Source organism: Salmo salar, chromosome ssa03 (assembly GCF_905237065.1).
Source record: "Salmo salar chromosome ssa03, Ssal_v3.1, whole genome shotgun sequence".
In the NCBI taxonomy this organism is placed as follows: Eukaryota; Metazoa; Chordata; class Actinopteri; order Salmoniformes; family Salmonidae; genus Salmo; species Salmo salar.
In genome coordinates this window covers 57,014,016-57,036,698 of record NC_059444.1, presented here as the reverse complement: position 1 = coordinate 57,036,698, position 22,683 = coordinate 57,014,016, and the positions used below count along the sequence as shown (strand labels likewise).

Genomic DNA, 22,683 nt, shown 5'->3' with positions numbered 1-22,683 from the left:
GAGGTCGCTGCCGACTCTCACATTTTTGTTCCATTCCAAGGAACAGCCGAACAATGTAACAACCACTACCACTTCGATATATATATTTTACTGTTCATTATAATATTTTTTTTATGACGTGTGTAACATTTCATTGGGCTATACTTTGACTTGATTTATTTCAGATCGAGCTATATGAAAGTGTAACAGCTTTTGGCGTTTGGTTACCAGTAGGCCTAATGGTTTTGGGCTATAAGGGGCTATACACGCAAATACAATGTCATTTGTAATTATTTGAGTGCTGAAATTAGTCACTTGTATAAAAACTTAATTTTAAGTGACGTCGGGGCTCCAGTTTAATCGGCTATAAACCCATAGGTCTAGCAGTCGGTTCAGTGTGCTAATAAATCATCTATAGGCCTGTTCGATTATTGTCCCGAATGTATTGTAGCCAACAGCCCTACGAGAGGCATGTCTCTTGCAAGATTAAATAGGGGGGAATCTTCAAGTGTATTTTGTTTTGCTCAACATCAAGGGTTAAGGTTGCCTGTGATGCCATATGCTGTTGGTGGTGAGGAGAGGAGGGGGAGGGATGGAGAGAGAGAGAGGGAGAGGGAGAGAGGGATGGGGAGAGAGAGAGAGAGAGAGAGAGAGAACGAGCAAAAGGCATCAGTTCGCTACGCTCGCAAGGGAATCAGAAGCGAAAACAGAACGTGGACACAATGGATTCTATAACAGACGGATTGTAACTTGAACCAACCTCTGTGAAACACTGTGATCAAGGTACGGTAAACAAACCTAGTAAAGATGTAACGACATTACATGTTTTTGCTTTTATCTTGCTCTTGTAGGGCAAAATAACTATTATTCCGACTGCAGAAGATGCAGGAAGCGATGTACAGCCATCATGCAAGCGAGGTGTTCGAGGCCCTTAATTTCCGCAGGGTCCTAATGTTTTTGACAACACGGAGTTTTGACGGACGCACATAGGGTATTGTCGGGGATGTTTAATGAAAGTGTATTCCACAATAAATGTCCTGTATAGACATAGTTTGTTGAGCAGTGCTGGCGTTTATAGCGAACAGACTAAACTATAGCGCTCCGTAATCCTGACTGACTGTCTGCCTGGTAGTCTATTAGTCACAACAAAAACCTATCATAACATGACATGTGTTTATTCTAGATGCTCTGTTGCACATCAGACACACGTTGCTACATTTTACAGACTACCTATTTGGAACGTGTCGTTTCCCGATACAATGTATCGTACGATTGTTGGACTGTAGCTGAGAAAATTGCTATTTTGTGTCAAAATTACGGAATGGTCTATACGCTGAGAAGGTGAGTCACTGACAAAATAGCGTGCTCTATCACTAAAGAATTTAGGGTAGATTGTGTTCGTGTTTTGTAGAGGATGTCCTTTGTGCTGTCAATGCATAGGCTGTTGCAATAGGTTATTCCATTCATGGAAATGGCACTGATCAAATGCGGATATCCGGATTCTCTGTCCGATTTCAAATAGGCCCAATGTTGGATAGATTCTCATCAAAGGCATTAGGCATATCATATTTAAATCCAACTGACATCATACATGACATGTAGACTACAGCAGTTTACATACAATAGGCCTATGTGTAGTGGTAGCAGGATACTGTGCTTTCTTTGTAAATACAATTAGAACGTTCATGGGATAAGGGGTCGCCATGGTAATATACAATAACAGGAAACTGGATTACATTTACATTTAAGTCATTTAGCAGACGCTCTTATCCAGAGCGACTTACAAAATGGTGCATTCACCTTATGATATCCAGTGGAACAACCACTTTACAATAGTGCATCTAAATATTTTAAGGGGGGGGGTTAGAAGGATTACTTTATCCTATCCTAGGTATTCCTTAAAGAGGTGGGGTTTCAGGTGTCTCCGGAAGGTGGTGATTGACTCCGCTGTCCTGGCGTCGTGAGGGAGCTTGTTCCACCATTGGGGTGCCAGAGCAGCGAACAGTTTTGACTGGGCTGAGCGGGAACTGTGCTTCCTCAGAGGTAGGGGGGCCAGCAGGCCAGTGGTGGATGAACGCAGTGCCCTTGTTTGGGTGTAGGGCCTGATCAGAGCCTGAAGGTATGGAGGTGCCGTTCCCTTCACAGCTCCGTAGGCAATCACCATGGTCTTGTAGCGGATGCGAGCTTCAACTGGAAGCCAGTGGAGAGAGCGGAGGAGCGGGGTGACGTGAGAGAACTTGGGAAGGTTGAACACCAGACGGGCTGCGGCGTTCTGGATGAGGTGTAGGGGTTTAATGGCACAGGCAGGGAGCCCAGCCAACAGCGAGTTGCAGTAATCCAGACGGGAGATGACAAGTGCCTGGATTAGGACCTGCGCCGCTTCCTGTGTGAGGCAGGGTCGTACTCTGCGAATGTTGTAGAGCATGAACCTACAGGATCGGGTCACCGCCTTGATGTTAGTGGAGAACGACAGGGTGTTGTCCAGGATCACGCCAAGGTTCTTAGCACTCTGGGAGGAGGACACAAGGGAGTTGTCAACCGTGATGGCGAGATCATGGAACGGGCAGTCCTTCCCCGGGAGGAAGAGCAGCTCCGTCTTGCCGAGGTTCAGCTTGAGCTGGTGATCCGTCATCCACACTGGATCAATACAATGCTGCTGATTTGAAGAATAAAGGCATTGTGGCTGGTATTTGCATAAGTATGGTCCAGCCTGATATGTTTTACATGATTTGCAACAACAATTAGGCATATTTAGTCTATAACATGGTCTGAGTGCGGGAGGGTAGCCTAGCGGTTAGAGCGTTGAACTAGTAACCAAAAGTTTGCAAGATCGAATCCCTGAGCTGACAAGGTAAAAACCTGTCGTTCTGCTCCTGAACAAGGCAGTTAACCCACTGTTCCTAGGCTGTCATTGAAAATAAGAATTTGTTCTTAACTGACTTGCCAAGTTAAATAAAAATATATACAAAAGTATGTGGACACCCTTTGAAATTAGTGGATTCTGCTATTTCAGCCACACCTGTTGCTGAAATGTGTATAAAATTGAGCACACAACCATTGGCAGTAAAATGGCCTTTACTGAAGAGCTCAGTGACTTTCAACATGGTGCTGTCATAGGTTGCCACCTTTACAACAAGTGAGTTTGTCAAATTTCTGCCCTGGTCAACTGTAGGTGCTGTTATTGTGAAGTGTCTAGGAGCAACAACGGCTCAGCTGTGAAGCTCACAGAACAGGACTGCAGAGTGCTAAAGCACATAACATGTAAAAATCGTCTGTTCTTGGTTGCAACACTCACTACCGAGTTCTAAACTGCCACTGGAAGCAACGTCCGCACAAGAACTGTTCGTCGGGAGCTTCATGAAGTGGGTTTCCATGGTCGAGCAGCCGCACACAAGCTTAAGATCACCATGCGCAATACCAAGTGTTGGCTGGATGGTGTAAAGCTCATCGCCATTGGACTCTGGAGCAGTGGAAATGTTCTCTGGAGTGATGAATCACGCTTTACCATCTGGCAGTCCGAAGAACGAATCTGGGTTTGGCGGATGCCAGGAGAACGCTACCTGCCCCAATGCATAGTGCCAACTGCAAAGTTTGGAGGAGGAATAATTGTCTGTGGCTGTTTTACATGGTTCTGGCTAGGCCCCTTAGTTCCAGTGAAAGGAAATCTTAACGCTACAACATACAATTACATTCTAAACAATTCTGTGTTTCCAACTTTATGGCAACAGTTTGGGGAAGGCCCTTTCCAGTTTCAGCATGACAATGCCCCTGTGCACAAAGTGAGGTCCGTACAGAAATGGTTTGTCGCGATCGCTGTGTCAGAACTTGACGGGCCTGCACAGAGCCCTGACCTCAACCCCATATAACACATTTGGGATGAATTGGAATGCCGACTGTGAGACAAGCCTAATCGCCCAACGTCAGTGCCCAACCTCACTAATGCTCTTGTGGCTGAATGGAAGCAAGTGCCCGCAGCAAAGTTCCAACATCTAGTGGAAAGGCTTCCCAGAAGAGTGAAGGCTGTTATAGCAGCAAACGACGAGCAGGTGTCTACATACTGTTGGTTATATACTGTATTTGAGTGACCGTAAAGACATTGGATTTGTAGTCCTCTCTCACCCAGACTCATGGCTCTGATTGCATGAATGAGGATTATTGTAATACAGTTAGCTTTAAGACCCTGTGGTGTCTTTCTACTTTGCAGCAGCTTTTGCTGTCAGTGGTGAGACCAGAAATCTTGAGGCAGCTGAGAGAAATCCTAGCGATCAAAATTATATAATGACTAAGGGATACAGCGCAAGTAATCCGTCACAAGTTGGATTTCTGCCAGGCCTACTCCAATTTGCTATCTGTGTGTTATTGTTGTAAACCCTAGACTAGTCATATCATATTTATCTCATATCATTCACTGCAGTTCTCCTTTCTAAGTGTAGGTGAATAGATAGGTTACAGCCTGGGGCGCTGCAAATCTCCTATTTACATCAGCATAAACTTCCCTCACACCCACGTGTGTAGCTTTCTATTTTTTCTCTCTCTTGGATTTCTCTAACTTGCTCCTTTTCAAGCCTCTATCCATCCTTCCCTTTCTTTCTTGTGTGCAAGATCTCTATCTATCTTCCTTTCGTTTTCACTAACCCACTCTCTCTTCCCCACTATCGCTCAATGCGGTTATTGCATTTGTGTCTGTCTACCTTATGTGGCAGCCAAACTCCCTCAGGTGAAATTGAGTGGTTTTGTTTGTTTTTCTCATCCAGGGGGAGGAAGACAGAGGAGCTATGCTGTCACTTCCAAGTCTCAGTGGCTCAGTTTGATTAACCATGATGAAGACTGAACCCCCATCGGCGGGCAGTGCCAGCTCCACCCTCCGGAGCCCGTCCCCCCACAGGAACGCTTATGAGGCGGGCATCCAGGCTCTGAAGCAGGCCCACGACGCCCTGAATAATGCCGCCAATGGGGACGATGCTGCCAAGGACGGCAAGCCGCCACGACCTACCGGTAGGGGCCGCCGCCAGTACGGCTCCAATGTCCACCGCATCAAGAACATGTTCATGCAGATGCAGTCGCCTGGCGACGAGGATGACCCGTCCAAGGCCAATGACCAGGCGGTGCGGCTGTCCCTGCCCAGGGCCAGCAGCCTCAATGAGGACGTGAACCACAGCGCCCTGCTCAAGCTGGGCGCCACTGTCTCCGAGCGCGTCAACCGCTTCGACCCCAAGGGCGGCGAAGTCGGCGGGTCCCGAGGGGCCTCAGCGGGGTACTCCAAGCTGCAGGAGACGAGGAAGATCTTCGAGCAGCGCCAGCTGCAGGAGAAGCAGTCGGCCACCAACCGCATCCTGCTCAAGAAGGAGCGTCCAGTTTCGTCCGCGGTCCAGGACAGCCGGCTGGACGTGGTAGTGCGCTTCAATGGCAGCACTGAGTCTCTGGACTGCCTGGATACGGTAGGGGGAGCCGGTGAGGCGGTGTCGCCCACCGTTAGCCAGCTAAGTGCCGTCTTCGAGAAGGGTGACCTGAGGAACAACCTGCACCGGCCCTCCTCCACGTCCCCGTTGCCCTCCCGAGGAGAAAGCCCCACTCCGGCGAAAACAGCGGAATGTCTCAACTCCAAAATCATCGCCAGGAAGGTGCAAGTCTTGCCCCCAGGCAGTCAGGAGGATGGGAGCAGCCAACCCTTGGACCAGGAGGGTTCCCCCAGAATCAGAGCAGCTCCCCGAAACGACAACGGCTCCTCAGGAAGTCCACAAACAGGGGACAGGACCTCTTCTGCTTCTACTGAAGCCAAGCTTGAGAGGGAGAGAGGGAAGGAAGCCATGGGCTCAAGTACCGGAGGCGAGCCTGGCAGGGAACCAATACCCAGGGACCAGGTGGACTCCTCCGCACCCGAGGCAGGATGCCGGCTGGTGCAGGCCGAGATCCACGCCTCACTGGAAAATGGAGAGGCCTCTGGGGGCCCCAGCGACATGGCAGTGCGGCAGGAGGGAGAGAGGGGCCACAGGGAGGAGCCAGGGGAGGGTCCCCAATGTGAGAGACAGGAAGAGGATGGCCTGGAGGAGGAGTCTCGTAAGGATGATTACTCGGAGGGCGACCTGGTGGACATCAGCGCGTACAGCGGCATCGGAGAGGACTCCGGCGGCAGCCAGCTGGATGAGGATGAGGAGGAGGAAGATGAGCCCTACGAGCCAGAGTCGAGCTGCTCTGAGATCCCGGGACTGCCTGCTGAGGAGGAAGCACCGCCGGAGAACAGGAAGATCTGCTTTAGCACTGGACCAATAAAGGTGAGTCTGGTTCAGGTGGGCAGAAATGAGGAACAGTTTATCAAGAGATAAGGGAAGAGACGTCAATACTGGTCTGTAGTGGAGATCAGAAGCTATCTGGTGGTAGACTATTATTTCGACCCTTATGCATAGTACTTAGTTTTATTATTTGTTTTACAGTAGTATTCAGAAGACAAAGCTCTATGACTCATTTGTGTAGAAGTTATAATGGTAGTTGGTTGACGCTGCCACACAGTTTACGTTGGCCTACGTCTCTACACTGACACATTTGAATGACTTGCATTTCCTGTATTGGTGAAAACATCTTGTGAAAGCCTGTGCAAAGATCAGCATCCACATACTTCCTTCCACCTTCACGTCAAATGTTATTAGTCACATGCTTTGTAAACAACAGGTGTGTACTAACAGTGAAATGCTTCCTTAGGGGCCCTTTCCAACAATGCAGAGAGAAAGAAAATAGAGAAATAATCGAAAAGTAAAACATGTAATAATAGCTACGCAATGATCAACAATAAATTGGCTATATACATGGGGTACCAGTACCGAGTCGATGTGCAGGGGTACGAGGTAATTGAGGTAGATATGTACATATAACTAGGAATAAAGTGACATATAATAAACAGTAGCAGCAGTGTATGTGATGAGTCAAAATAGTTAATGCAGATAGTCCGGGTAACTATTTGGTTAACTATTTAGTTAACAATTTAAGAGAGGTGCAAGAAAGGTGATCAAGTTACATTTGAAATTCTCTACTAGTGTTTGCCAGGTAAGTTTACCTATCTAAGATGTGCCAAATACATTCTCTCCAGCTCAGGGCTCCAGCTATGCATTTGGTTTGCTAACTTTCTAGATAAGTAGCTAGCTTGCAAGATCAAGCTTCTTGGTTACAGCAGAGACAATCAATCCACTCCTGGATCAAGATCCCCGCTGTCTAATATTTATTATGTGCGTGCAACCTTTTTGAAATAATTGTACAACTTCATGACCTGTGGTGTCTTTATCCTTGCAATTAGTTTAATGTTCTCTTGCGCTTGTAAGCATTTAGCTAGTGTTCGCTATGTGAATTTGCCAGTTTTTTTTTAGCATTTATTTGTAAAAATCATTCAATTGTGTGCACTGCCGGTATAACCATATACCCCGGTATGGTACAGAAACGGTATGAAAATCTGGATACTTCCCAACTCTTCTACAGAGTGCTTCAGAGATAGAAGCTAATAGCCCTGGTTTTGACTTCTGGATATCAGGCCAACTTATTGGTTTAGCTGTTTCAACACAGCAGCTGTATCCAGTACAGCGTGTGTTTACTGCAGAACACATTTAGCACTACTGTGTGAGCTGCTCTATGTATGACTAAGTGACTGACAACTTGTGAAATCTCTTTTTGGCTTGGTCAGCATTCATTCATTTGCTTGACACTGAGGGCCTTCTCATTAGTCCTGACAGCAAGATAGACTTCTTCCTCCTGCCTTGACGCCAGTCAGGTTAATCGTTTCAGCTTGCACCAGCAATAATTATTGTGGTGAAATCCAATGTAGAAATCCCCCTTCAACAGCTTATTTCCTCTAAGATCTATATGTTGGATCAAGGGACCTCAAAAAGCTGGGGCGTAGAAAACGGATTTTTAAATTCCTAATGCTGACTCCTGCTCCAGTGATATGTCATTTCCAGCTAGGTATAGGCTAGGTGTTCTCAGGGGCTTTAGCCTGAACCACAAGTACATAGTTTACATAAAATGTGAAATGATGTAGGTAGGTAGATATTAGCTCTAGGCTTCTGTATATTGTCATTATGAAATGTCAGATGAATATGCCAGTGGCCTTTCTCTCCCGTCCCTTGGTGACTTGCCATTAAATGCCACCAGCAAGGATTTCATCTCCCCACCATGCACAGCATGCTAACCAACCAGACAGCCACCGTATCACTGTAACTATGTGAGATGGATTTTCAGTAGCAATTTCTGCCTATAAAATATATCTTCACCTCTTCTCAGTCAGTGAGTGTCTGAGATTTCGTGATTGTGATGGGGCACAATAGATTGGCTGCATAGCCTTGTAATCCTTGTGAAGCATTGACTGCTTCGCAGTGGGCCACCCTTAAGCGCAGCCACTTGTGAAATGTGTAGTGGCATGCCATGACTTTGCTGTCACAGCAAGCAATGTGCCTTTATTCCTCAGTGGCGGAGGATAGAAGCGATCATTTAGGCTAGTCCACCATGGCGTAGAGTGGAAGGTGTGAAGCTGTTAAATCTACTAGAACTATCTCTGCATAGCCATTGCTGTTGCACTGGCTTGATCGGACCTGTGCAAGAACTGGAGATGACAGTTCAGCGTCTTATTTGACCTTTCTGACCTATCGACCCTGTTATAATGTTATGGCTTTATTAACTCAACCAAGGGTGTGGCTTAACCATGGTACATTCACTGCACCTGGGAGTTCATTCTGCAGTCAGCTTCCATTGTTGGTAAACTGTGCTGTATATGAGTGTCTTGTTTTGTCTGCAGTAGTGCCTGATACTTACGCATTTCCCCGTACCGTGACTGACTGACTCCCTCTCTTAGCCAAGGTGAGGGCACTCGGTGAAGAGAATGAATGTCAGTTAGGCATTCAGCAGGCCGTGGGGATGACTTGGTGAATCACCCGTGTTGTCCTCTTTGCAGAGATAAGGACAGAACAGGCAGGTACATTGTCCAGTCAGTCAGCTCCAGAGTTTCTGGGTCACAGGAGGGCTGCATCCCAAATTGCACCGTATTCCCTAGATAGTGCACTGACCTGGTCAAAAGTAGTGCATTATAACAAATTCAATTCAGACATTGGCCTCATTACGAAAAAAATGCCATCATTGATACATTTAATTACCATTTGTTTTCAGCAGGGTATCTCTTTGAAATAACTTATTCCAGGCCTATTCACAATGATATTGGGCTGGATGCTGATTGGGGAAACTTGCTGAATGATCATAGAAATTATAGTCAAAGCTTTTCTTTGAGGCTATTTACAGAAAATAAAGTCCTGGATGCTTTGCTAGCATTAGACAACAAGAAATCCTGGTCCGCTTAAGTGTGCAGCACCCATCATTGTTGGCTCAAACCCACATTTTTTTATTTAGAATTGTTATCAGGAAATATTCTAAAAGTATGTAAATCAGCTCTTGTGCTGCCACTCCATAAGGACGGGGATAATAGAGCTCTTCATCATTATCGCCCCATTTCAAGGTTTCCTGGTCTAGCTAAGATTCTTGAATCCTTGGTAAATGTACAGCTCTGCTCTTTTTTTTAATCTGAGAAATGTATTTATGAATGCATACCAATCAGGGTTTAGGCCTGGGCACAGCACTATTACAGCAACCATTTTAGTTGTTAGTGATCTTCTCAATGCTTTAGACACTGAAATGAAATGTGCTGCTTTGTTTGTGGACCTGTCAAAAGATTTTGACACTGTTGATCATGCTATTTTTATTGAATAAGTTGTCCTCGATAGGCCTGAGCTCTGACTCCTGTTCCTGGTTTTATGATTATCTAAGTGACAGAACTCAGGCTATCGTCATTGATGGGGTTTAGTCTGAATTTCTTGAAGTACATGAAGGTGTAAATCTTTTTAACTTCGTCTATATGCGGATGATACTACTATGTATGCTATTGATCAGACTGTTGATCTGGCATTTTCAAAACTACAGTCAGATTTTGTAGCTATGCAGGAATCCCTTGCTGATTTAAAACTTGTGCTTAATACAGGCAAAACGAAATACATGTTGTTTTTAAACTCTCGTAAGAATGTTACAGATTAAATACATGTGCACTCATTAGATGATTCTCCAATCGAACGTGTTCCCGCCTTTGGATTGATAATGAATTTGACCTTTAAATTTTTTTTAAACATATAGATGAGCTGGTTAAGAAGCTAAGATTTAAAGTTGTATTTTTCGACAGAAACAGATCGTGCCTTTCTCTAAGCAGTAGGACGCAGAATATTCAGTCAACCTTTTTATCTGTTCTTGATTATGGTGATATTATTTATCAAAGTGCAGCTGGTACTACTCTTAAACCTTTGGATGCCATCTACCATAGTGGCCTTCATTATGTTACAGGCGACAGTTTTGAGACTCATCACTGCATCCTGTATCAAAAGGTTGGCTGGACTTCCCTAAAGACCTGTAGATCTGTATATAACTCCCTTTTTGTTTACAAGGCCCTAATTCATCAACTTCCTTCTTATCTAACTTTGCTGTTGACGTATAGAATACATCAAAATACATTTCATCTTGGTGTTCTGGTGCCGTTCGGGCATTTAAAATTATTGATTGGGAACTTATTTGTTGAGGAATGTAACTGTTTTTCTGGGTGATATGTGATTTATTTGTGCTTACCGTGTGTGTGTGTCACACACACCACCGTTCAAAAGTTTGGGGTCAGTTAGAAATGTCCTAGTTTTTGAAAGAAAAGCAAAACATTTTGTCCATTTAAAATAACATCAAATTCATCAGAAATACAGTGTAGACATTGTTAATGTTGTAAATGACTATTGTAGCTGGAAACGGCAGATTTTTATGGAATATCTACATAGGTGTACAGAGGCCCATTATTAGCAACTATCACTCCTGTGTTCCAATGGCACGTTGTGTTAGCTAATCCAAGTCTATCATTTTAAAAGGCTAAATGATCATTAGAAAACCCTTTTGCAATTATGTTAGCACAGCTGAAAACTGTTGTGCTGATTTTAAAGAAGCAATAAAACTGGCCTTCTTTAGGCTAGTTGAGTATCTGGAGCATCAGTAATTGGGGGTTCGATTACAGGCTCAAAATTGCCAGAAATTTCTAAGTGACCCCAAACCTTTGAACGTGCGTGTGTGTTTGTGTGTGTGTGTTTTATATATACACACACAATAATATATATATATATATATATATATATATATATATATATATATAAGTAATTGTGTATTGTGTATGTATATTGTATTATACAGGGCGCCTCCCGGACTGGGTCATGGAGGCCTGCTGTAATTCACCAGCTTTTCATAATTATAATAATAATAACAGTACAACAGAGAAAGGGATGTGCTGCAATTACTTCAAGAAAGTCAAGATTATTTTAATCTGGTGGATGAATGCCTGGTGTAGGAGGACCTTTAGTCTAAAGAGAGAGAGCCCTGATAGGCCTCTAATTATATGTGTGGCATTGTGCAAACCATAGGGTAGTAGTCTGTAGTGGAGGAGTCCATGTTGGTGCTATATAGTGTTAAGAAGTTGAGGTGAGGGTCATAAGGCATTTTGGGGGTATTTGTAAGAATTATAGGTTAGGACACTTGAGTCTTGAGCTTGCCTTCACTTTTTTTACACTAACTTACACGTTCCATGTCTGTGACTTGCTATTCTGAATCATATTTTGTTCAGTTCAGATAATACAGGAATTGCTACCTTAAGGCCTCTGTGAAAGGTACTTTTCTATCGTTATATGAAGACACATGGATAAGATGTGACAGTTTAAGGACTGGAGCCTTGTGTAAAAGGGGTAGCTACTATAAGCTGGTGATCTGGCAGACCAAAGGCTTAGTGCTTTAGGGTTTCCAGAGAAGGACCAGTTCAGCTCTGCTGTTGTGCTCCAATGACTGAAATGGGCTTTTCAGTCCCTGAAATCTCCAAGGGAAACTGTAGTGCTTCTTTTGTTACACTCAAAGCCATTAACCTGTTCAATCCTGCCTTTGTTTTTTCTTCTCAGTGATTGATTCATTAGATTTTTCAGACTAATATGGCATTCATACATCAATGACAGTGAAAGCACCGAAATAGGGCATGAAAACATAATATATTCTCCATCTCTTTCTTCAAAGCAGGCATGCTGTCACTCTTATCAGACAAATGTTTTACTTTCCATGGTGGAGAGCTGAGAATAAACATAATCTCTCTGCATTTAGAGCAAGCTAGACCCTGCACTTTCTTTCTTTCTTTCTTTCTTTCTTTCTTTCTTTCTTTCTTTCTTTCTTTCTTTCTTTCTTTCTTTCTTTCTTTCTTTCTTTCTTTCTTTCTTTCTTTCTTTCTTTCTGTCTGTCTGTCTGTCTGTCTGTCTGTCTGTCTGTCTGTCTGTCTGTCTGTCTGTCTGTCTGTCTGTCTGTCTGTCTGTCTGTCTGTCTGTCTGTCTGTCTGTCTGTCTGTCTGTCTGTCTGTCTGTCTGTTCGTCTGTCTGTCTGTCTGTCTGTCTGTCTGTCTGTCTGTCTGTCTGTCTGTCTGTCTGTCTGTCTGTTCTGTCTGTCTGTCTGTCTGTCTGTCTGTCTGTCTGTCTGTCTGTCTGTCTGTCTGTCTGTCTGTCTGTCTGTCTGTCTGTCTGTCTGTCTGTCTGTCTGTCTGTCTGTCTGTCTGTCTGTCTGTCTGTCTGTCTGTCTGTCTGTCTGTTCGTCTGTCTGTCTGTCTGTCTGTCTGTCTCTGTCTGTCTCGTCTGTCTGTCTGTCTGTCTGTCTGTCTGTCTGTCTGTCTGTCTGTCTGTCTGTCTCTGTCTGTCGTCTGTCTGTCTGTCTGTCTGTCTGTCTGTCTGTCTGCTGTCTGTCTGTCTGTCTGTCTGTCTCGTCTGTCTGTCTGTCTGTCTGTCTGTCTGTCTGTCTCGTCTGTCTGTCTGTCTGTCTGTCTGTCTGTCTGTCTGTCTGTCTGTCTGTCTGTCTGTCTGTCTGTCTGTCTGTCTGTCTGTCTGTCTGTGTCAGTCAGCTGGCTGGCAGTACATTCCTTCAGTCCCCTATGTCATACCACCCTGCATCCCACTGCTGGCTTGCCTCTGAAGCTTAGCAGGGTTGGTCCTGGTCAGTCCCTGGATGAGAGACAGATGCTGCTGTTGGAGGGCCAGTAGGAGGCACTCTTTCCGTAGGGCCAAATAAATATTCCAATGCCCCAGGGCAGTTATTGGGGACATTGCCCTGTGTAGGGTGCCTTCTTTCAAAGGGGACGTTAGACGGTGTCTTGACTCTCTGTGCTCACTAAAGATCCCATGGCACTTATCCTAAGAGTAGGGGTGTTAACCCAGGTGTCTTGGCTAAATTCCCAATCTGACCCTCCGCATCATGGCCACCCAATCAGCCCCAGCTTCAAATTGGCACATTCATCCCCCTCCTCTCCCCTGTAACTATTCCCCAGGTCTTTGCTGTAAATGAAAATGTGTTCTCAGTCAACTTACCTTGTAAAATAATTTGCTGACAGCTCTGTGAGTTGGTCCCACACATGTTCGTTGTGTGTATGCCCACTCAAGTGTGGTTGAGTATTTGTATGTGACGCGAGAGTTTGTATCTGTCCGTCCTTGTGTAATTGTGAGAGAGTGACCCTGTTAAGTTTTTCCTGATCCCAGACAGACTTGGGCGAGTCTTATCCTCTCAAAGGGAGGAAGCAGTAGAGAGGGAAGGAGGGCTGGGAGTGTGGGGGCAGTTTAGGGGGAAGTAGGGCTGGGTGGGGAAGTAGGGCTGGGTGGGGCTAGGGCTGTGGTGATCATGAAATTGAATTAGCCGGTGATTGTCAAGCAAATAACTGCCATTCTCACAGTAATTGACGGTTAGTTAACATGAACACATTTAGCATCTCCTGCGTTCCATGCATAGCCTACAAGCCACTGATGTAGTCCTTTGGAACATTACATTTAAAAAAATCGAATACATCCATGTAATGTAGCCTACACCATCACAATAAATCTATTATTTATTGTAGACAGGTCTAAAACATAATATGTAGAAAATGTAGTCTATTTCAGATGAACAGAATAGCTTAGTCTGAGTTGTCCTTATGTTAGTCCCTGATCTGGCTATGCCATATGGCTGTGGGCTATACTAGTTCATTTAGCAGACAAGATTTGCTTGGAATTCCGTGATATTATTTTATAGTATGAAAATACAATTGACCATAGCTGAATAAATAGCGCAAAAGCAGCTATTCTGTGTTGAGCAGTTAATAAAGAAACAGGTAGTCCTATATGCTTAATTTAGAGTTATTTATGTAACGTTAGTTGTGATAAAAATGTTGGGCTATATGTTTTGATTCTTAATACATTCTAAGGCTGCATGATGTGACACTAATGATGATTTGAAAAAAGTTGCATGAACTCTGCTTTGTTTTTTGCACAGGCTGTACACACGTCATCAGTCTCTCATTCACAATTTGACAAGCACTTAATAATGCCTCAAATTTCCCGGCAGCATCCCCTTAGTGTGGCCGTAATGCTCCCTAAAAAAATCCAGGCCTTTTCCGGCCAGTGGCCGTTTTGCCTTTGGGCTGAATATAATAATTATAATTGTAACTGGGGACGCAACTGCGCACATCCTTATCCTATTCTGAGGTGGATATTGGAAGAACTGTCGATATGTACTTTTTGTCAGCCAACAAGATGAGTAGGCCTAACGAACAGCAAAAGCACTAGCCTATGTCAATCTACTATCCCTCATAGTACAAAAGTTGACCTATTCTGTGCGAGAAAGAAGTATTCCAAACAGTCTGGTACAGTTGTAGGATGGGACAGATCCCAAATGAATACAACCACTAGCATAAAAAAAAACTTTAAGCAATGAGACTGACATAACAGATCAGAACGTTTAGCTTAAAATTTAGAGAAACTATTAGGCTATTTCTTCACATTATAAGTGCAGCAATGCGAACATGGCAGTAGGCTATAAGCGCAAATTTTCCATTAGCGGGAAAACACCATTCTCAAAAGTGACCACAAATGTGATTATGCATGTAATGCTTTCATTATAAAGGTGCGTTTTTATGTTGAAAATTATCTTCCCCAAACTTCATAAACACATGCTGCGTATGTATGCCAGTTAGGCTCTAAACCCGTTGTAAAGCTGATTTAATGTACTTAATTTGATGAAGTTATTTGGCCACTTTAGTTGTGATACAAACCTAATCAAAACATATAGGTCTATGGGCTAGGCTACATTAGGTGTGCGACAATGATTTGAAAAAGTTGTAAAACTGTTTCTTGCCTTACTGCACACAAGCTGTGCATCATTCACAAGTGATAATATATAATTCACAAGTGATGGGTGACAATATTAGCCTATCAGACTATTCTTGATTTACTCTTGTCTTAACATATACTAAATAATATATGTGTGAAACCTGTCGATACAGGGGCAGAGGGAAAAAAATACATGTCATCTATGCATTTAAATAGCGAATGGGACGCTTTTCCCGTGGTTCCTTTTCATGCCAGTCAGTTAGGCTACACTCCTGAGAAGAAACGTGCTTAATATTAAAAAAGTTGAGAAATAATTTAGGCCTAGCCTATAGAAAGCTGATGGGATCCTCCTCTTTTTAATAGAGGCCATCACTCTTTTTTTCTCACGCAATTGCATAGCCTGAAGAAATGTTGAGCAGGCTCATGGGCTCTCATGAAGTGTTTGATTAGATTTTCGATTACATTTACATTGATGTCAGAGGGACAATAGAGTGCTGAGTACCAGGCAGTTAGTGAGTTTTGTAGGCTACTAATGACCATCAGCAGCATCAGAGCTTGGAGAAGCCTAGTTACCGTGACTAAATGGTCACGTGGAAATTGACTGCCATAATGACTCGTGACTGCTGGTGTGGCGGTAATCCGGTCACCGTAACAGCCCTAGGTGGGGGCATGTCTCAGAGAAGGATATAGCCCAATTTCGAGAGGAAGGGTGGGAGGGAGAGAGATGACGTTTCAGTGTGTGGACACCTGGCTCACTGCTGAGGTAGCGCCTTGATGAGTCTGCCATCACCAGAGCCAGCTGGGCTTGTGTCTCTGACCTGGGATCTGAACCTGCAGACACTGTCTTGTAACAGGTCAATGTTTCACCTTCCTCACATTGAATAACAACTGCCTGCCATCCGTAGTATTACAAGCTGACATCCTTCAATGCATCTGGTAGTTTATACGTGTCCAGCTAACCACCAGCTACCATAATTGCGTCAGTAAACAATAGTGTTTTTGATGCATCATCTAAGTCGCCTCGATGGGTAGATCTAGCTTATGCATTCCAAAGGAAATTACTTATTTGAACAAATTACCTTCTCATCAACATCTATCCATAGCATTGGGGTATAAGCAGTATATAGTACCATAACCTGGTCCATTGTCTTGCCCAGGCCTTGTACAGTGCCACAGTCTAAGTATTGAAAGAGATTAGCGGAATGCCCTAGTGGTTATAAATAGAAGTCTACTGCTCTGAACGTTCCCATAATCCACTGCTTGGTTCTTAGAGCCTCTGTACTGCCGTGCGGGGTTATTTAAAGACATCTCCCTATGTCAGAATGCTAGGGTGGCGCTGCGGGGGGGGGGGGGGCAGGTCTGGAAGCCACTTAGGTTAGGTAGATGTACTGTACCATAGACGAGAGAGTAACGCCAGCATACCGTGGATCTTTTCTTCTGTTTCTCTCCCTGTTATGCAGAGGCCCTTATCTTTCCGATACAGACTGCTCTGCAGTCAGCAGCCTTTCTGTTCACGTTTCGATTGTTATCAAAGTTTCTGCATTCCATGACAGTGCTTTTTATAGTCTTAAACGGGCAGCCTTGATTACAATGTTGCCTAAGGCTTAGGAGGCGGAGGAGGTCAATAATGTCAGTAGACAGGAAGTTTTAACATCTCCAGTTCCTGCCCCCTCGTCACCACCTGATAATGACACTGATAATGTCATTTGTATACGAATGTCAAAAGCGTGACACTCTCATGACTCATTGTTTGGGTTAAGCTAGTTAGTAGCCTATAAGACCAGTCACCAGACAGGACCAATGTACTGAAGTTCTGTATTTGTGACATATAGAAGGCTATTCAAAGTTCCAAATCCACGCATAGCCTAGGCTACAGTCTAAATGTCCACTCAGGATGCTGTATATAGCATTTTTTACATATTAAAACAAATTTTGAGAGAAATAATATTTGTCCAGCAATTGCCGCTATGCTTGCAGATGTGCATCATATGCTGCCACCCTAATCCAAAAGTATTTAACTCCAAATAACAAAAATGTAGCTTTTGTAACATTTAAACAACTCCTTTGTAAAATAAATATTTTAAAATCAAACATGTATGGAAACAGATGAATTAACACTCCTCAGTTAGCAGGCTTAAAATGTCATACCCCTAAAATGTCATACCCAAATCTAACTGCCTGTAGCTCAGGCCCTGAAGCAAGAATATGTATATTATTGATACCATTTGAAAGGAAACACTTTGAAGTTTGTGGAAATGTGAAAGGAATGTAGGAGAATATAACACAATAGATCTGGTAAAAGATAATACAAAGAAAAAAAAAACATTATTTTGTATTTTTTTTAACCATCTTTGAAATGCAAGAGAAAGGCCATAATGTATTATTACAGCCCAGCTGCAATTTTGATTTTGGGCACTAGATGGCAGCAGTGTACGTGCAACGTTTTAGACTGATCCAATGAACCGTTACATTTCTGTTAAATTTTGTATCAAGACTGCCCAAATGTGCCTAATTTGTTTATTAATAACTTTTCATGTTCAAAACTGTGCACTCTCCTCAAACAATAGCATGGTATTCTTTCACTGTAATAGCTACTGTAAATTGGACATGCAGTTAGATTAACAAGAATTTAAGTTTCCTGCCAATATCAGATATGTCTATGTCCTGGGAAATTTTCTTGTTACTTACAACCACATGCTAATCGCATTAGCCTACGTTAGCTCAACCGTCCCGTGGACTGGACACCGATCCCGAAGACGTTTTAAGCTAAAACCCACATGTAGCAAAAACTAACTAGCAGAAATTGTAAACAAGTTAGAAATGATTTAAACACACTTTGCTGTAGGCTACTATTTACTAATTCACAGAAAAATCATATATGTCATATAAAATATATTCACCCCACCCAGTATTGTAGTCAAAACTTAGCAGAAAGCATGTAGTCCTTGGCTCAGACGGTGTACTAGCGTGGGCTCAATAGCACCTCATTAGTGTGCAAGATCTTGTGAATCAGCTGTACATGTGATATGGAAGAGTGTGATGAAAGAATGCAATGTGCATGCAGAGGGTTGCAATTCCATTGAATTGGGGATAGTTTAACCAAAATATGCCACAATACCTAGAATTGCCTTGTGTATCCCACAAAAAAAGGTTCACTGTTATAAGCTAACTTTTTTGATGAATTTAAGCAAAATCCCTGGCTTAACTTCCCATGGAAAATTTCCGGAAACATTCCGTAAATTTACCAGAAGGTTTCCAACCCTTTGCAACCATAAGTAGCCAGTCTAGGCTACTGCTCATATGTTGCTGTAATAGGCATACATGTTTCTCCTTTGCATGGTGTTTTGTTGCAGGTTTTTATTTTTTTGGGGGGGGGGTTATTCATTGTCAAGCTTTAAAAACGGAAGCCAGACTGCAACATTTTAGTACCCTAGCTATGACTGTGACATGTGTCTGTGCACTTTCCCTCCACTGCACGAGGTAAACGGGACACACGAAGCAGCGCAATTGACGTTGAATTCACAGATGCCAGCGTCTCATCAGGCTGTTATTTCATGAAGTAGATGACTCATTTATACTTGCTTGTGTCCTATTGTCCTTTAGTAGTAATTTATACCCGCGTGTGAATCCTTTATCTTATTGGTATTTATTATGGATCCACATTGGTAAGGCAGCAGCTACTCTTTTTGGGGTCCAGCAAAATTAAGGCAGTTTATACAATTTAAAAGAACATTACAATACATTCACAGATTTCACAACACACTGTGTGCCCTCAGGCCCATACTCCACCACTACCACATATCTACAGTACAACATCCGTGTGTGTGTGTGTGTGTGTGTGTGTGTGTGTGTGTGTGTGTGTGTGTGTGTGTGTGTGTGTGTGTGTGTGTGTGTGTGTGTGTGTGTGTGTGTGTGTGTGTGTGTAGTGCGTATGTGTATGCATGTGTTTGTGTTACTTCACAGTCCCCGCTGTTCCATAATGTGTTTTTAATGTGTTTTTAAATCTAGTTTTACTGCTTGTATGAGTTACTTGATGTGGAATAGGGGGGCACCCTGGGTAGCCATTTGACTAGATGTTCAGGAGGCTTATGGCTTGGGGGTAGAAGCTGTTTAGAAGCCTCTTGGACCTAGACTTGGGGCTCCGGTACCGCTTGCCATGCAGTAGCAGAGAGAACACTCTGACTAGGTTGGCTGGAGTCTTTGACAATTTTTAGAGCCTTCCTCTGACACCGCCTGGTATAGAGGTCCAGGATGGCAGGAATCTTGGCCCCAGTGATGTAGTGGGCCGTTCGCAGTACCCTCTGTAAGTGCCTTGCGGAGGCCGAGCAGTTGCCATACCTGGCAGTGATGCAACCAGTCAGGATGCTCTCGATGGTGCAGCTGTAGAACCTTTTGAGGATCTGAGGACCCATGCCAAATCTTTTCAGTCTCCTGAGGGGGAATAGGTTTTGTCGTGTCCTCTTCCCGGCTGTCTTTGTGTGCTTGGTCCATATTAGTTTGTTAGTGATGTGGACACCAAGGAACTTGAAGCTTTCAACCTGCTCGACTACAGTCCCATCGATGAGAATGGGGGCGTGCTCGGTCCTTCTTTTCCTGTAGTCCACAATCATCTCCTTTGTCTTGATCATGTTGAGAGAGTGAGGTTGTTGTCCTGGCACCACACGGCCAAATCTTTGACCACCTCCCTATAGGCTGTCTCGTCGTTGTCGGTGATCAGGCCTACCACTGATGTCATTTGCAAATTGAATGATGGTGTTGGAGTCGTGTCTGGCCGTGCAGTCATGAGTGAACAGGGAGTACAGGAGGGGACTGTGCACGCACCCCTGAGGGGCCCCTGTGTTGAGGATCAGCGTTGCCGATGTGTTGTTACCTACCCTTGCCACCTGGTGGTGACACACCAGGAAGTCCAGGATCTAGTTGCAGAGGGAGGTGCTCAGTCCCAGGGTCCTTAGCTTATTGATGAGCTTTGAGGGCACTAAAGTGTTGAATGCTGAGCTGTAGTCAATGAATAGCATTCTCACATAGGTGTTCCTTTTGTTCAGGTGGGAAAGGGCAGTGTGGAGTGCAATAGAGATTGCATCGTCTGTGGATCTGTTGGGGCGGTATGCAAATTGGAGTGGGTATAGGGTTTCTGGGATGATGGTGTTGATGTGAGCCATGGCCAGCCTTTCAAAGCACTTCATGGCTACAGACATGAGTGCTACAGGTCGGTAGTCTTTTAGGCAGGTTACCTTAGTGTTCTTGGGCACAGGGACCATGGTGGTCTGCTTAAAACATGTTGATATTACAGATCCGGACAGGGAGAGGTTGGAAATGTCAATGAAGACACTTGCCAATTGGTCAGCGCATGCTCGCTGTACACGTCCTGTTAATCCGTCTGTCCCTGCGGCCTTGTGAATGTTGACCTGTTTAATGTCTTACTCACATCGGCTGCGGAGCGCGTGATCACACATTCTTCCGGAACGGCTGGCGCTCTCATGCATGTTTCAGTGTTATTTGCCTCGAAGCAAGCACAGAAGTTATTTAGCTTGTTTGGTAGGCTTATGCAACTGGGCAGCTCTCGGCTGTGCTTCCTTTTGTTGTCTGTGACAGTTTAAGCCCTGCCACATCTGACAATCATCAGCGTTGGTGTAGTGCGATTCAATCTTAGTCCTGTATTGACGCTTTGCCTGTTCGTCAGAGGGCATATCGGGTTTTCTTATAAGCTCCCGGGTTAGAGTCCCACTCCTTGAAAGCGGCAGCTCTAGCCTTTAGCTCAGTGCGGATGCTACCTGTAATCCATGGCTTCTGGTTGGGGTATGTACGTACAGTCACTGTGGGGACAACGTCATCGATGCACTTATTGATGAAGCCAATGACTGATGTGGTGTACTCCTCAATGCCATCAGAGGAATCCGGAAATGTATTCCAGTCTGTGCTAGCAAAACAGTCTTGTAGCTTAGCATCTGCTTCATCTGACCACTTTTTTATTGATTGAGTCACTGGTTCTTCCTGCTTAAATTTTGGCTTGTAAGCAGGAATCAGGAGGATAGAATTATGGTAAGATTTGCCAAATGGAGGGCGAGGGAGAGCATTCTATGCGTCTCTGTGTGTGGAGTATAGGTGGTCCAGAGTTCTTTTTCCTCTGGTTGCACACTTTAACATGCTGATATAAATTTGGTAAAACGGATTTAAGTTTCCCTGCATTAATGTCTCCGGCTTCTAGGGGACATTAATGGGTTAGCGTTTTCTTGTTTGCTTATGGCCGGAATACAGCTCATTCAATGCTGTCTTAGTGCCATCCTCAGACTGTGGACTGCTATAAAGAATACAGATGAAAATTCCCTCAGTAGGTAGTGTGGTCTACACCTTATCATGAGAAACTATACCTCAGGCGAGCAATAGCTTGAGACTTCCTTAGATATCGTGCACCAGCTGTTTACAAAAATAAATAGACCGCTGCCCCTTGTCTTCCCAGATGCCGCTGTTCTATCCTGCCGTTACATCGTATAACCAGCCAGCTGTTTGTTGATATTGCCGTCATTCTGCCACGACTCCGTGAAGCATAAGATGTTAGTTTTTAATGTCCCGTTGGTAGTTTAATCTTCCACATAACTTGTCGATTTTATTGTCCAAAGATTGCACATTTGCTAGCAGAATGGAGGGAAGTGGGGGTTTATTCGATCGCCTACGAATTCTCAGAAGGCAGCCCGACCTTCGCCCCCTCTTTCTCCGCCTCCTCTTCACGCAGATCACGGGGATCGGGGCCTGTTCCTGAGGAAGCAGTATATCCTTCGCATCGGGCTCGTCAGAGTCATGATAGGAAAAAAGGGATTCTGCTAGTCCGTGGTGAGTAATCTCAGTCCTGATGTCTAGAAGTTATTTTCGGTCATAAGAAACGGTAGCGGCAACATTATGTACAAAATAAGTAAAAAAATAAGTTACAATCGGCTGGAGGCTTGTAAAACGTCTGCCTTCTTCTCCGGCGCCGTCTTATGGCATGTATTGTGGGGTATGCATGGGTGTGCGCCAGTAGTTCAAACCGACAGCTCGGTGCAGTCATCATGTCAATACCTCTCATAACTACAAGTAGTGATGAAGTCAATCTCTCCTCCACTTTGAGCCAGGAGAGATTGACATGCATATTATTAATATTAGCTCTCTGTGTACATCCAAGTGCCAGCTGTGCTGCCCTGTTCTGAACCAATTGCAATTTTCCTAAGTCCTTTTTTGTGGCTCCTGACCACATGACTGAGCAGTAGCCCAGGTGCGACAAAACTAGGGCCTGTAGGACCTGCCTTGTTGATAGTGCTGTTAAGAAGGTAGAGCAGCACTTTATTGTGGACAGACTTCTCCCCATCTTAGCTACTGTTGTATCAATATGATTCTGACAACCAAGATTACATTTTCTGTAGGCTACGGCAATGACCCGTTGGAACCGAAACTTGGCATGGACATTTAGCCACAACACCTTTAAACATTTCGGTCTGGTAGAAGATTTGGTCAGTGATGATATAATACAGTGCAC

The 22,683-nt window shown here is 44.2% G+C and overlaps 1 protein-coding gene across 2 annotated transcripts in view; it reads left to right on the top strand.

The window, feature by feature from the left end:
• The first annotated feature begins 595 nt into the window (after window positions 1–595).
• Window positions 596–22,683, top strand: part of LOC106600853 (neurabin-2) — a 76,462-nt gene continuing 54,374 nt past the window's right edge. Inside the window, exons 1-2 of one of the 2 annotated variants that reach the window (XM_014192570.2) lie at window positions 596–762; window positions 4,734–6,251. In XM_014192570.2, the coding sequence (XP_014048045.1) occupies window positions 4,797–6,251 (1,455 nt within the window). In that variant the 5' untranslated portion in view covers window positions 596–762; window positions 4,734–4,796. Of the gene's footprint in view, window positions 763–1,199; window positions 1,321–4,733; window positions 6,252–22,683 lie in introns of those variants that run through there. The other variant, XM_045714995.1, reaches the window with a different exon arrangement.